General features: G+C 37.5%; 2 protein-coding genes across 2 annotated transcripts; both read right to left on the bottom strand.

Annotated features, from left to right (window-relative positions):
- Window positions 1-561: 561 nt before the first annotated feature.
- LOC126514101 (olfactory receptor-like protein I9) lies at window positions 562-1,506 on the bottom strand. The gene has a single exon (XM_050162817.1). It carries the CDS (start codon window positions 1,504-1,506, stop codon window positions 562-564), a length of 945 nt encoding a protein of 314 aa, XP_050018774.1.
- A 7,421-nt stretch (window positions 1,507-8,927) lies between these two features.
- LOC126514102 (olfactory receptor 1468-like) lies at window positions 8,928-9,866 on the bottom strand. The gene has a single exon (XM_050162818.1). It carries the CDS (start codon window positions 9,864-9,866, stop codon window positions 8,928-8,930), a length of 939 nt encoding a protein of 312 aa, XP_050018775.1.
- Window positions 9,867-13,410: the final 3,544 nt, after the last annotated feature.

The raw sequence follows: 13,410 nt of genomic DNA, 5'->3' as shown, positions 1-13,410 counted from the left end.
ATTAATACCAGGTATAAAAAATGTACAATAATGTCCATAATATACTAAAGGCTTACAAACATTCTAAGAGTCAAGACCAGTTAGAAAATCAATATAGAAAATGAAATAAATAGAGAGTCTAGAGAATTAAGTGATACAATTATCTAATAACATACTGTAGAAAGAATATGTGAGCAATTGCTAAAGGTCTGGTAAGTTGAGATATTCTACGATCTCAAGCCAATAGTTAGTAATATTTGGATATGTATAAGCACACAGTAACAGCAGACATGTGGATAAATGAGAAAATCCTGGAAAGACATGAGGAACAAATATGACTTTAAGTCTATGCTGCAATTTTCAGGATCAACTAAACAGGACAATGAGTGCATATTTAGGTCCTCCAAACCTATTTTCCAAATTCAACTACTCACATAAACTCCCTGCAATTTGTGTAGTGAAAGTTATGTAGTGGTAACTTTAAACAGAAGCGTTTATAGTGAGTAAAAATTCTGTAGTAACATCCAATGTTAATATTAATGTTTTCTAGAATAAATCATATAAAAATCTGAAGTGTTGCCATCATAGGAAGGAGGTAATTTGCTTTTTGAAAATTACTCTTTCTAATGCTCCCTTCATGTCTCTGTTTCTCAGGCTATAGATGAAAGGATTCAGCATGGGAGTCACCACTGTGTACATCAAAGACATGACAGTCTCCTTCACAGTAGAGTTATTAGCAGAAGGACATAAGTAGAGACCAATGACTGTCCCATAGAATAGCGATACTACAGACAGGTGTGAGCCACAGGTAGAAAAGGCCTTACGGATACCTTGAGAAGAAGGGACCTTGAAGATGGAGAAAACAATTCTTGCATAGGAAACAATGATGAGAAGGAAAGGGAGTACAACTACAGGGCCTCCTAAGATAAATATCGCCAATTCGTTATCATGAGTGTCAGAACAAGCCATTTTAAGTAGAGTAGACATATCACAGAAATAGTGAGGGATCACATTGTCCTCACAGAATGACAGTCTAGCTATAAGCAGAGTGTGCAGCATGGCATGGAATGTGGTCAGCACCCAGGACAGCACCACCAGACTTATGCAAAGCTTGGGGCTCATGATGCTGGTGTAATGAAGGGGGAAGCAGATGGCCACATAGCGGTCGTAGGCCATGACCACAAGGAGAAAGTTCCCAAGGTCTCCAAAATATAGAAAGAAGTATATCTGTGCCAGGCAGCCTGCATAGGAGATGGAAGGTACTTGGCTCTGCAGGTTCTGCAGCAATTTGGGCATTGTGACAGAGGAAAAGCAAAAATCAGCAAAGGACAAATTGCTGAGAAACAAGTACATGGGTGTGTGGAGATGGGAGTCCAGTAGAATGAGGCTGATGATGATAAGGTTCCCCAGGACGGTGGTGAGGTACATGGCCAGGAACAGGGCATAAAACAGGTGCTGGTGCTCTGGGGGAATGGGCAGGCCCTGGAGCAGAAACTGGCAGATGACAGTTTGGTTTCTTCTAGTCATTTGTTTACTCCAATGCCTTTTTAGAAAAACAAAACATAATAGTTCCACTTAACTTAATTCCAAATGAAGATGAAAACATTTCCAATCCATCAGATGATGTGCAGAAGATGTAATAATTTGACATGCTGTGTAAAACATCATTGCAATAAGTATGCTGTCCAGATCAACATGTCTATATCAATAACTATTAAGGACTTGTTAAACTTTAACATATTTCACAAGCTGGTCCTTTCTTAAACAGTGTTTTTTCTATTTGATTGTGGCATGAAATTCATTTGTTTCTCTTGAACTTACCTTCTTAGTCATCCTAGACAAATTTAATGCCTCATATTTTATCATTCTTTCACCATGTGGTGATTCTAAGAAAGTTTTCTATTGTCTGTCTGTCTGTCTGCCTATCTATCTATCTATCTATCTATCTATCTTTTTTTTTTTTTTTTTTTTATCTATCTATTTATCTATCTATCTATCTATCTATCCATCTCTCCAAAAAAGATATATACACTAAAGTTTTGTATTTCCACTTAAAACCCAGTTGAAGGTATCTTTCCAAACTACAGAATATATATAACATTATTAACTAATTATCTTTTACTGGATATATCAAGGATGCCTGTGTGGCAACAGATTACCAAAAAAGCTGATGTTTCTACTCTTGTAGTCCCTCTCCCTTTTATTTTCTCTGATGTTAGAAAATGTAATTCAAAATAAAAAGGATATATTTTATCTCATCCATTCATCTCTTTCAGTTTAATCTCGGGCATTCTAATTCTCTTTTGTCTTGCAACTCCCTGAATTCCTCACTACAGGTCCATATTCCTAGAATAAGGCAGCATCTTGTGTTCCCAGCCATATTTTATTAGATTCTTAGATTGCAATAGACTGAAAGATTGCAGTCCATATAGTCTGGCATATGCCATGGCAAACAATAAGACATTGCGTATTGTGAAATATGAGGTCATGGATAGCTGATATCCTCTGACCTCTACACAGACAGAAACAAAGAGACAGACAGGAAGAGTGAGACAGAGACAGAGAGGGAGAAAGAGAGATTTTAAAACAAAAGAACTACAAACAAGATTCCTATGTAGCAATGCAGACCTATGTCCCAGCACTTTGGAGGCTGATGATGGAGATCACCATAAGTTCAGTACCTAGTACAGAGTGATTCTCTCACCATAATAATCCAAAGTAAACTATAAAATTGAAATCTATTTCCCATAGTTGTTATTACATTGAAATAATGTGATTTGGAAGAAAAATTGAAAAACAAGTAATTGTAAAGATCCTTATAGATACTAAGATGTTTATTAATGTTGGTCACAAAGCAAATACTTACCTTATATGAGAATAATGTGAGCCAAAGAGATGGCAAAGATGAATATGGTTATATCTGAAAAACTATCCTGAGAAGTTGTGATTGGGAAAAAAATTAAAATACTCTCAAGTTGGATGGACAGCAAAGGTATAGCTTTTTTTTCCTGATAATTACCTGAATAGCCAAGGGGGACTCCTAAATCCATAAAAAGAATCCCACTCTTCTTATTCACTCTGGGCACAGAAGACACCAGGTCTGCAGACTTCTCCAGTGTCTATACCACTATTTCCATCACCTCCCCTGCTATGTACCCTGAGATAAGAGGCTCTGTGTCCCAGAGGATTCCAAGTGCTACAGAAAATGATTACAAGTAGTAATTATCCAGGACCTCCATAGCAGAGGTCACAGCTAATAGCCATTGATCACATGTGACTCCATGTTTGGGTGAGGTGGAGTGGGAGAGAATCTCATGGTTGGATGTTAACATTATTGTTAGATGTTGCCTGTTTTTTGTAAGGTGAACAGGAAAGTTTGAACAGCTTTTTTTTTTTAAAGTAACCAGAAAGTACATGTTAAATAATATGGCATAATATTTCTTAGAATGTAATTTCTTATAAGTGGCTGTTAAAGACACTACATTTTAAATTTAACTAGTTAATTATGTATCCCAGTCAGAGTTTCCCCTCCCTCCTCTTCTCAAAGTCCCTCTCCCAACTTCCTCCCTGTCTCCATCCACTCCTTCTCCATTTCTATTCTGAAAAGTAAAGGTCTTCCGTGGATATCAATAGAACATGGTATGTCAAGTTGTAGTAAAACTAAGAAACTCTACTTGTATTTAGATTGGGCAAGGCAACACAGTATGTGGAAATGGATTCCAAAAGCCAGGAAAAGAGTCAGTGACAGCACCTGCTCCTACTGCCAGGACTCCCACAAGAAAACCAAACTACATAGCTGTCACATAAATGCAAATGTTGCCACCTATCTGTGGATACATTGTAACTCTGTGTACAATATTCCTTTGCAGAATGGGTATATTACTGGCATAGATCAGACTTCTATTATCCCACTTGGGACACCTGCCTATCGCCTATTTATGTTAAGGATAGGAATAAGGAAAAATTACACAATTCCACATGACGTTTGATTGTTAAGAAAAAATAAAGAACACATTCTCATTCTTTAGATGACTTTTGACTTCTTAGTTTTAAGAAAAATCTTAATTTTGCCCATCACCACTGTTTTTCTAACTACTCTCTTTATTTGTTATATTACAGCCAAATACCAATGTCTATCTACCTGCCTTTTTGAAGCAATAGCAGAGATCCCATAATTATGTTTTTCACTAATCCTTTATTGTACGTCAGTTGCATGAAATTTGTGATGTTGTGTTATAATTATTTTTTCATTCTGAGGGAATAAAAAATTCTGATTCTCCACTATTCTTATGTTAATAGGGCCAGTATAGGTCATAATATCATTTCCTTTTGGACAGGCAAATGTTACTATTTTTTGGAGAATGCCCCAGGAAAAGACACAGTATTATTTGTTTTATTTTGCATAACAATCATACTTTTTCTTGGTCATAAGCATCAACAACCCCAGACCCTGTGATATCTTTATTCCAGCAGTCTAGACCCTCTGTGGGGGTTAAACAACCCTTTCATGGGGGTAGCCTAAGACCATTGAAAGACACAGATTCTTACATTAGGATTCATAATAGTAGAAAAATTGCAGTTATGAAGTAGTGATGAAAACTGCATTAAAGGGTGGCGGCATTATAAAGGTTGAGAACCACAGCTCCAGCTCCAGTCTCTGTATACTGGTTTAGGTAAGAACCCAAAATGACTGGTAGCTGTTTTAACTTCCAATTTAGTAAAACTTTGTGGTATGGAGGTCCTTCTGTCTTGATTTTATTGGTTAATGAATAAAGAAAACTGGCTTGGCCTATAGCATGGGAGGAGGAAGGTAGAGTTAGGAGAAGCCATGGAGCCACCACTGGAAACAAATGTGCTGAAACTGCTCATAGGCCATGACCTTGTGGTGACTTACAGATTAATGGAGATAGGTTAAATTAATATGTAAGAGTTAGCCAATAAAAAGTTAGAGATAATGGGCCAAGCAGTGATTTAAATAATACAGTTTCTGTGTGATTATTTCAGGGCCAACTGCCTGGCCTGAAACAAATAAGTTCCAAGCAGCCTCCCTCTGGGTAGCTGGGAACCAGCAAGCGGTCTTCTCCAACAACTTTGTGTTATAACTCATGATATAACTACAGGATTATAGGAACTGAGACTATAATATTATTTATAGTAATAATTTTAATATAACAATTATAGAAACTAAGAACATATAACTGAGAATTATATTATTCACTACTATGAAATCTATAGTTACACCATTTAATGCAGTCTCTTTATGTAGTTATCATACAATTTTTTTCAAACTTTTGTGCCATTCATTTCTACTGTCCATTTCTCCAAGCCTCATCTCTTACAGATGGAAGAATTCTATTCTACTCTATGTACTTTCCTATCACTAATGTTTAATATGAAGGGATCCATATAACATACAATCTCCACCCTCTTATTACTATGATGTTTTCCAAGGTACATGTATATAAGAATGCACATCAATATTTCAGTTATTTTTGTCACTGATTACTATTTCTTTTTATTGTATGAAACATTTTCCCTAGTCATTTAATGGCTCTTCCCACTTTATGAAATTTATACATAGTATTACTATAGATGGTCATGCTTAACTGCTTGTTTAATTATTATAGCAATTCTAGGTAGACAACTAGGAGTAGACTTTCTGTCTCTGGTAGTAGCAATCATATGTTGAATTTTCTAAAAACCTGTTTTCAATTATTGTTTGAGAATTTCATACAATAAATTTTTATTACATTTTCTCCTTACCTCAATTCCTTCAAAATCATTTCTTACCTCTGTACTCAACAAAGTTCATGTTCTTTCTCTTAAAACAAACAAAAGAATTAATGACCAAAGAAAACCGCACAAACAACATACAGCCGGACTCCTGTTGGCAAACCATTCCTAAACTTGGGTGCTACCACGGAGTGTGGCTGATTTACCCAGTATCACTCCACTGAAGCAAATTGAGTTTCTCTCTCCTGGCAACTTTCTATTGGAAATAGCTTCCTGGCTAAGACTTGCCTGACTTGTGTAGGACTTGTGGTTCTGTCAAAATTTCAATGAATTCACATGTAAATTTGTACTATTGGGTCTAGAAAATGCTGTTTCCTTAGAGTCATCTATCACCTTTGATACTTATACTCCTTTTTCTCTAACAACCCCTGAGCTTTGAGGGGAGAGGTGTAATATAGACATCCCATTTTGGGCTAGGCACTCCAAAGCCTCTCAGTCTCTTTGTGACTGAGTGTACTTTGTGTTGTTGTTGAATTCTAACTTTAATCCATGGTAATCTGATAAGATAGAGGGGCTAATTGCAGTTATTTTGGATATGTTGAGATTTTCTTTGTGATCAATTATGTGATCAGTTTTAGAGAAGGCTACATGAGGTGCTGAGAAGGTTTATTCTTTTGTGTTGAAATAAAATGTTCTATAGATGTCTGTTAAGTCCATTTGAGCCATAATATCTGTTAGTTTCATTGTAAATTTTCTGTCTGGAAGACCTGTCCATTGTTGATAATGGGATGTTGAAGTGTCCTACCATAGTGCATTGGGTCTGGTGTGAGCAAGGAAGAAGATATCTCAATTAAGGGTGACATTGTGGGTTTTTCATGAGGCTTGACTCTAGAGGGGTTCCCAGATGTCCACAGGGATGTCCCCAGGTAGGATCCTGGGCAGTGGAGGAGAGGGTGCTTGAATTGCCCTTGTCCCATAGTCAGACTGATGACTATCTTGAATATCACCATAGAACCTTCATTGGGGACAGATGGAGATAGAGACAGAGACCTACATGGGAGCACTGGACTGAGCTCCGATGGTCCAGTTGAAGACCAGAAGGAGGGATAATCTGACCAAGGAAGTCAACCACAAGGGGTTGTTGATGGAGTGAGGGCCTGCTTTTTGTCCCGGCTGCCTGGCTATCTTAACCCCCGAAATAATCACACAGAAACTGTATTCATTTAAACACTGCCTGACCCATTAGTTCTAGCCTCTTTTTGGCTAACTCTCACATCTTGATTCAACCAATTTTTAATAATCTGTATGTCACTACAAGATTGTGGCTTACCAGGAAATATTCAGCATGTCTGACCTGGCAGCTCCATGGTGGCTCTCTCTCTGCCCTTCTTCCCAACATTCAGTTCTGTCTACTCTGCCTACCTAAGTGCTGCCCTATCAAAAGGCCAAAGCAGTTTCTTTATTCAACCAATGAAAGCAACACATAGACAGAAGAACCTCCTACACCAAGGGGTTGGTCCACAAACTGAGAGAGTGTGCCTGAACTAATGGGAGCTCACCAAATCCAGCTGGACTGGTACTGAACAAGCATGGGATCAAAGTGGACCCTCTGAATGTGGCTTACAATTGAGAAGCCAATGATAATGGCGCTGGGATTTGTCTCTACTGCATGTAATGGCTTTTTGGGATCCTATTCTATTTGGATGCATACCTTCCTAAACCTGAATAAAGGAGGAAAGGGTTTGGACTTCTCACAGGGCAGGGTACCCTTCCCTCTCTTAGGACTGGAGGGGGCGGGGGGAGGGAGAGGGGATAGGGGTGGGAAGTGGGAGGAGGGGAGAAAGTGGCAATTTTGATTATTTATAAAGTAATAAAAAATTATCAGAGGAAAAAATGGAGTGCATATAAAACAGAGAATTCTCAATAGAGGAATCTCAAATGTCTGAGAAACACTTAAGGAAATGTTCAACATCCTTAACCATCAAGGAAATTCAAATCAAAACTACTTTGAAATTTTATCTTATATTTGTCAGAATGGCTAAGGTCAATAACACAATTAACAGCTCATGCTGGTAAAGATTTAGAGCAAGAGGAACACTCCTTTATTGATGGAAGGAATGCAAATGTATGCAGTCACTGTTGGCATCAAATTTGCAGTTCCTCATAAAATTTTACCTCAAGACAGCTATACCACTTTTAATCATATATCCAAAAGGCACTCAATCTTACCATGTGGATATTTGCAATCTGCTATAATAATAGATTTATACCAATACTAATCATCATCAGAGAAGTTTCCTCTGGCAGCTGATAGGAGCAGATAAAAAAAAGACCCACCCATAATCATTAGATGGATGTTGGGAAGCCATGCAGATTATGGGGAGGAAAAATTATTGAAGACAGACAGAGACCAAAGAAATGGGGGAATCATGGCCCACAAAGTCAACTAAGCAGGGCTAATGAGATTCACAGAGACTGAAGCAGCAATCACGGAGCCTGAATGTGTCTGCTCTAGGAACTCTGCATACTTGTTGTAGTTGTTTAGCTTGAGGTTTTTATGGGACTCCTAACAGTAGGAGCTGGTGTGTCTCTGTCTCTTTTGTCTGCTCTTGGGATCCTTTTCTTTCTACTGAGTTGCCTTGTCCAGCCTTAATATAAGTGTTTCTGCCTAGTCTTATTGCATCTTGTTATGCTCTGTTCAGTTGATATCGCTGGGATCCCTGTTCTTTTCTGAAAGGAAAGGGAAGAGGAGTGATCTGGGAGAGAAGGGATGTTGGAGAGGTAATGCAAAGAGTGAAGGGAGGAGAAACTGTGGTCAGGATGTACAGTATGTGAGAAAAATAAACAGAAAAAGATTAGCATCACCATAGGACCATGATAAATCATTTATTTATATTTTAAAAGTATACTGTATTCAACACAGAAATTTTCATAAAATCAGAAACATTTTGGGTAACAATAATGTGAAGAATGGAGATCTGATAAAACAGTGGCTCTTACCTAATGATATTCTAGAATCACACAGGAAAGGCAGAGGATGGCGTTACTGTGTCACTAAGGTCCCATTCTCTAACTGAAATACTTTGAAAAATTCCTGTTTGCAACAGAAATATAATGTAGTGTGTTATTGAATGTAAAACATTTCACACATACATTTTATTATTAATGTCAATATATTTACTAGATAAGTTTAAGTTAAAATCCAAGTGTTGTCATTATAAAGAGATTTTCTTTTTGCAAAGGACATTTTTCAAGGCCTCTTTCATATCCCTGTTCCTTAGGCTGTAGATGAAGGGGTTCAGCATGGGAGTCACCACAGTGCACATCATGGCCATGACAGTATCCTTCACAGTGGAGTTATTAGCTGATGGAAATATGTAGAGAGCAATAATTGTCCCATAGAACAGTGAGACCACAGATAGGTGGGAGCCACAAGTGGAGAAGACCTTGTGGATAACCCGAGTAGATGAAACCTTTAGGATGGAGCAGACAATTTTTACATAGGACACAATGATGAGTGAGAATGGGATGACACTAACAAGTCCCCCCATTATAAATATCATTAGTTCATTAATATAAGTGTCAGAGCAGGCCAACTTGAGCAGAGCAGATATGTCACAGAAAAACTGGGGGATCAGGTTGTTTTCACAAAATGACAATCTAGCCAAGAGTAGAGTGTGCAACATGGAATACAGCAGGGTAAGAACCCAGCAGAATACCATAAGACACACACAGAGTTTGGGGCTCATGATGCTGGTGTAATGAAGAGGGAAGCAGATGGCCACATAGCGGTCATAGGCCATGGCCACAAGAAGGAAGCTCTCCATGTCTCCAAAAACCATTAAAAAGTACATTTGTGTTAGACAACCTGCATAGGGGATGGATGTGTCTTCACTCTGCATGTTCTGCAGCAATTTGGGCATTGTGACAGAGGAAAAGCAAAGGTCAGAGAAGGACAAATTGCTTAGAAACAAGTACATAGGCATATGGAGATGGGGATCCAGTAGAATGAGGATGATGATGATGAGGTTCCCCAGGACAGTGGTGAGGTACATGGCCAGGAACAGGGCATAGAACAGGTGCTGGTGCTCTGGAGGGATGGGCAGACCCAGGAGAAGGAACTGGGAGATGACAGTTTTGTTGTTCATTATCATATTTTATCTCCAGTATCCTAATGAGAAAATATTAGGGTTCATTAAAATTCAAAATAAAAATGAATATATATCTAGGATACATATTCTACAACAATTGATCTGATAGTTACCATTGTAATTAAATTCTCAAATTCCAAATGTTTATAATCATTCCAATCATTCATGATTTTTCTCAACTTTTCTTTTATAGGTTTATATCTCCCATCCTTTCATAGACATTCTATGCATCTCTACTAAGATACCAAGTGGACTAATGCTTCTCTCTTTTTCTGTCTGCACATCCCTGGTAACTTTTGTTTGTTTATTTGTACTTTGTTCTATGTCATTTTGTATATTGACATTCGTGAAGAAATTGGATGGGCTTTAACATCATAGTTTTATGTAAATATCAAGAAAAAAATCACAAACTCCAATCCCTTAGATTACCATTTGAAACTCAGATATCCATGTCTCTTAACATACAGATTTTTGCTCAACTGTTCACTAACCATCTTCCCTCTATTGTATGTATGAAAGGTTTCAGAAGATCAAAAGACCCAAGTGAAATTTATGCCTTCACTTTGTTCTATTCCAAAGCATTCCTCGTTCTCTTACTTCTCCTGCATTCCATCATATAGCAAAAGAAATTTGTGTTTGAGTCAGAAATCTGTGAATTTAGATCCATTCATTTTTCCTTACCTTGAACTGCCATTCTTGATAGAGTCTCCCTTTCTTTTCCTCCTATTTCATTCATCCCTTTTGTCCACATATGAGACTCACATCTTGTCTATAGAAGCAGACTCAGTTTATATTCATATTCATGTTCTCATGCCTCCTGACCCCTTTCTTCTCCTTCAATCTGCTTCATTTATACTGTGGTATTCTAACAGACGAGTTCCATCATCTCTTGTCTGATTTATTCTTCAGATTACCACTGTTCCTCTGCCGATAAGGACAAAGCTCCTGTCAGGGACACTAACACTGTTTCATTATTGGAACACAAACACTGTTTAATTATTTTATGCATACCAAAGTTGTATCCCTATGTGTTCTCACATTGATACTGGATTTCTCTCTTTAACAGTGCTGTCATTAAGACTTTTCACCTCCCAGTTTTAGAGTTTCTCCTCCACTTGCTGATTAATTGCTCTCCTTTCTTTCCTCTTCATCTAGTCTACCCTTACTCATATGAAAGGTATTTTTCCTGTCTCATATATAGCTAAATTTACCCTATCTCCCCACACTAAGTAAGACCTTCACCCATGTTTCCCTGCATGCTTTACATATCGCATACACTTAATTGTAAATGGAGACTGCTCATTCATTTCCCAGCTGCCCAGATGTGAATAATCACATGGAAACTATGTAAACTACAACATTGGCTAAGGACTTAGGTGTCTTTCTAGCTAGCTCATATAATCTTAAATTAATCTATTTCTACTAATCTGTGTATCACCACACAGCTGTGGTCTACTGGTAAGGTTCCAGTGGCATCTTTATTCTTCAGCAGCTATGCGGCATCTCTTTGACTCTGCCTACTCTCTCTATATATCTTTTACAGGCAGGCCATATCCTGCCCTGCCATATGCCAAAGCAGTTTTATTCATTAATCAACAAAAGCAACACATATACAGAACATCCCACATCACTTAATACTTTGACCACTATTTTAGGCTATCTTCCCATCATTTGTAAATTATGCAGGAAAGATTACAGATAACATCATTACAATCAGTTGTTTACAATCATTCCTAATCAATAACTAGGCCAATAACTGTCCTGATGCAGGAATCCGGGCAACAAACATGTTGCCTGGTGCTCAAACTGCTATAGCTTTTTTAACCACAAAGGTAGAAAAATTCCCATTTAAATAAAAAGACTTGACCATTTAGCCCTAAATTTTACATTATATAATGAGTGTCAGAGATCTAGTGTTACATTTCTGCAGTGTTAAGATTAGTAATTTGTATCTCACCTCAGTAATACTGACTCTAAATCATATTCACATCCTTTAATCCACAAAACATCATTGATATTGGTACAATAGCTAGATACAATAAACTTTCTATGAACTAGAGAAAAGAAGTGACAAAATTAGTTTGTAATCTTCACATGAGTTATTCCTTAGATGTATATACTTTGTGTGATCTTAATTTATGTGTCAAGTCAGTTAAGCCCGATGTCAATTTTTGAAAAAAAAACTAGTTGCTATGAAGACAATCTATAAATGTCATTTAATCTGTAGACTTTGAGTAAAGTAACTAGCACTTCATAGAATGATGAACTTCGTGCAATCAGATGAATGAATTAAGGGAAAAGAACAGTTCACTGTAGAAAAGTTTTCATATTCTGTCTTAGATGCAAGTCTGAATCCTCCACTCTTCTCAGGGACTCCAGTGTTCTAAACAGTTCTTCAAATGTTGGCCTTATCAGCCTCTATAACTAGGCAATCAGTGTACTATGTCACATATATGGGTGCATGTGCAAGTGTGCACACACACACTCACACACATACCACACACCAACACATATGTGTTAATCTGTGATTCATCATAACCCTGACTAATAAGTCTATATCATGTCCCAAAGCTCACAAAAGAGGAGAAATATCAAAAGATCTCAGCCACTTTATCTTAAGTAGAACAAACTAGTCTGACTGGTTATACTTTCACAGACTGACAGTTTTTAGTACAGCTGAATTAACATTTTGCACACTTAGACATTGTGGACTAGAATGGCAGAGAAGGAAACCATGTAGAAAAATATCATGGACCATTTAAAAAGATGTACTTCTTATGTATCCAACATGAAAGTGAACTATCATGTTGTTAGTGACGTATGGACTCAAGCATACATCATTCCTGCCTCTGCCTCCCAAAGACTGGCATTATAGGCATGTGTCACTGTGCCCAGTTTCTCCTTCTCCTGTAAATGAAAAGTACCTTTGTGTTTGGTGGGGATGTGTTCAAAGATTACAATCCACAGTCATCACCATCATCTGTTACCACTAATGGGCCAATGGACTTCATCCCCTCTTTTGGTGTTAAATTCACAGTTCTTAAATTAAACAACACATAAAATCCCAATGCATATGTTTCAAAGATATCATCTAGACAGAGCATATCATCTAGGATTCTGATTTTGGTTGAGTACCTTTCACTGTATATTTTACATGAACACCCACGAGATAGTAATGTCGTCCTTGAAGGACTGTCCTTGGGATCAATCACAGCTGTTACCACTAAAACATATTTGTAAAGATGCAAAGATAGAATTAATCATAAATTTGTTAAGACCTGCAGTGAAAGTATAGTGAACAACTGTTCGGCATTCCAGCAGTGAACTCCATCTTACAGTGCTTCTCTCATGTTGCAATGCTGTGATATTAAGTCAAAATTACAGGATGAGTAAGTGTCATGAACTCATCAATAAAAGTGGCTTTACGATAACCATGAAACAAATACTTTCTCAGTATGGTGAAGTCTTGGAAGACAGAGAAAAGAAGAACGCTATCATACCTGGAAAACTGTCCTGTATCACACTCAAAATTCATTTGGACTGACAG

The sequence above is a fragment of the Alexandromys fortis genome, unplaced genomic scaffold, assembly GCF_014885135.2.
Source record: "Alexandromys fortis isolate MF-2015 unplaced genomic scaffold, M_Fortis_MF-2015_v1.1 scaffold_84, whole genome shotgun sequence".
NCBI lineage: Eukaryota > Metazoa > Chordata > Mammalia > Rodentia > Cricetidae > Alexandromys > Alexandromys fortis.
The sequence above is the reverse complement of the archived record's forward strand: the minus strand, read 5'-3'. Positions and strand labels throughout refer to the sequence as shown.

Coding starts and splice junctions, on each gene's coding strand:
- LOC126514102 (XM_050162818.1), bottom strand. CDS start 9,866: ATGATAATGAACAACAAAACTGTCATCTCCCAGTTCCTTCTCCTGGGT.
- LOC126514101 (XM_050162817.1), bottom strand. CDS start 1,506: ATGACTAGAAGAAACCAAACTGTCATCTGCCAGTTTCTGCTCCAGGGC.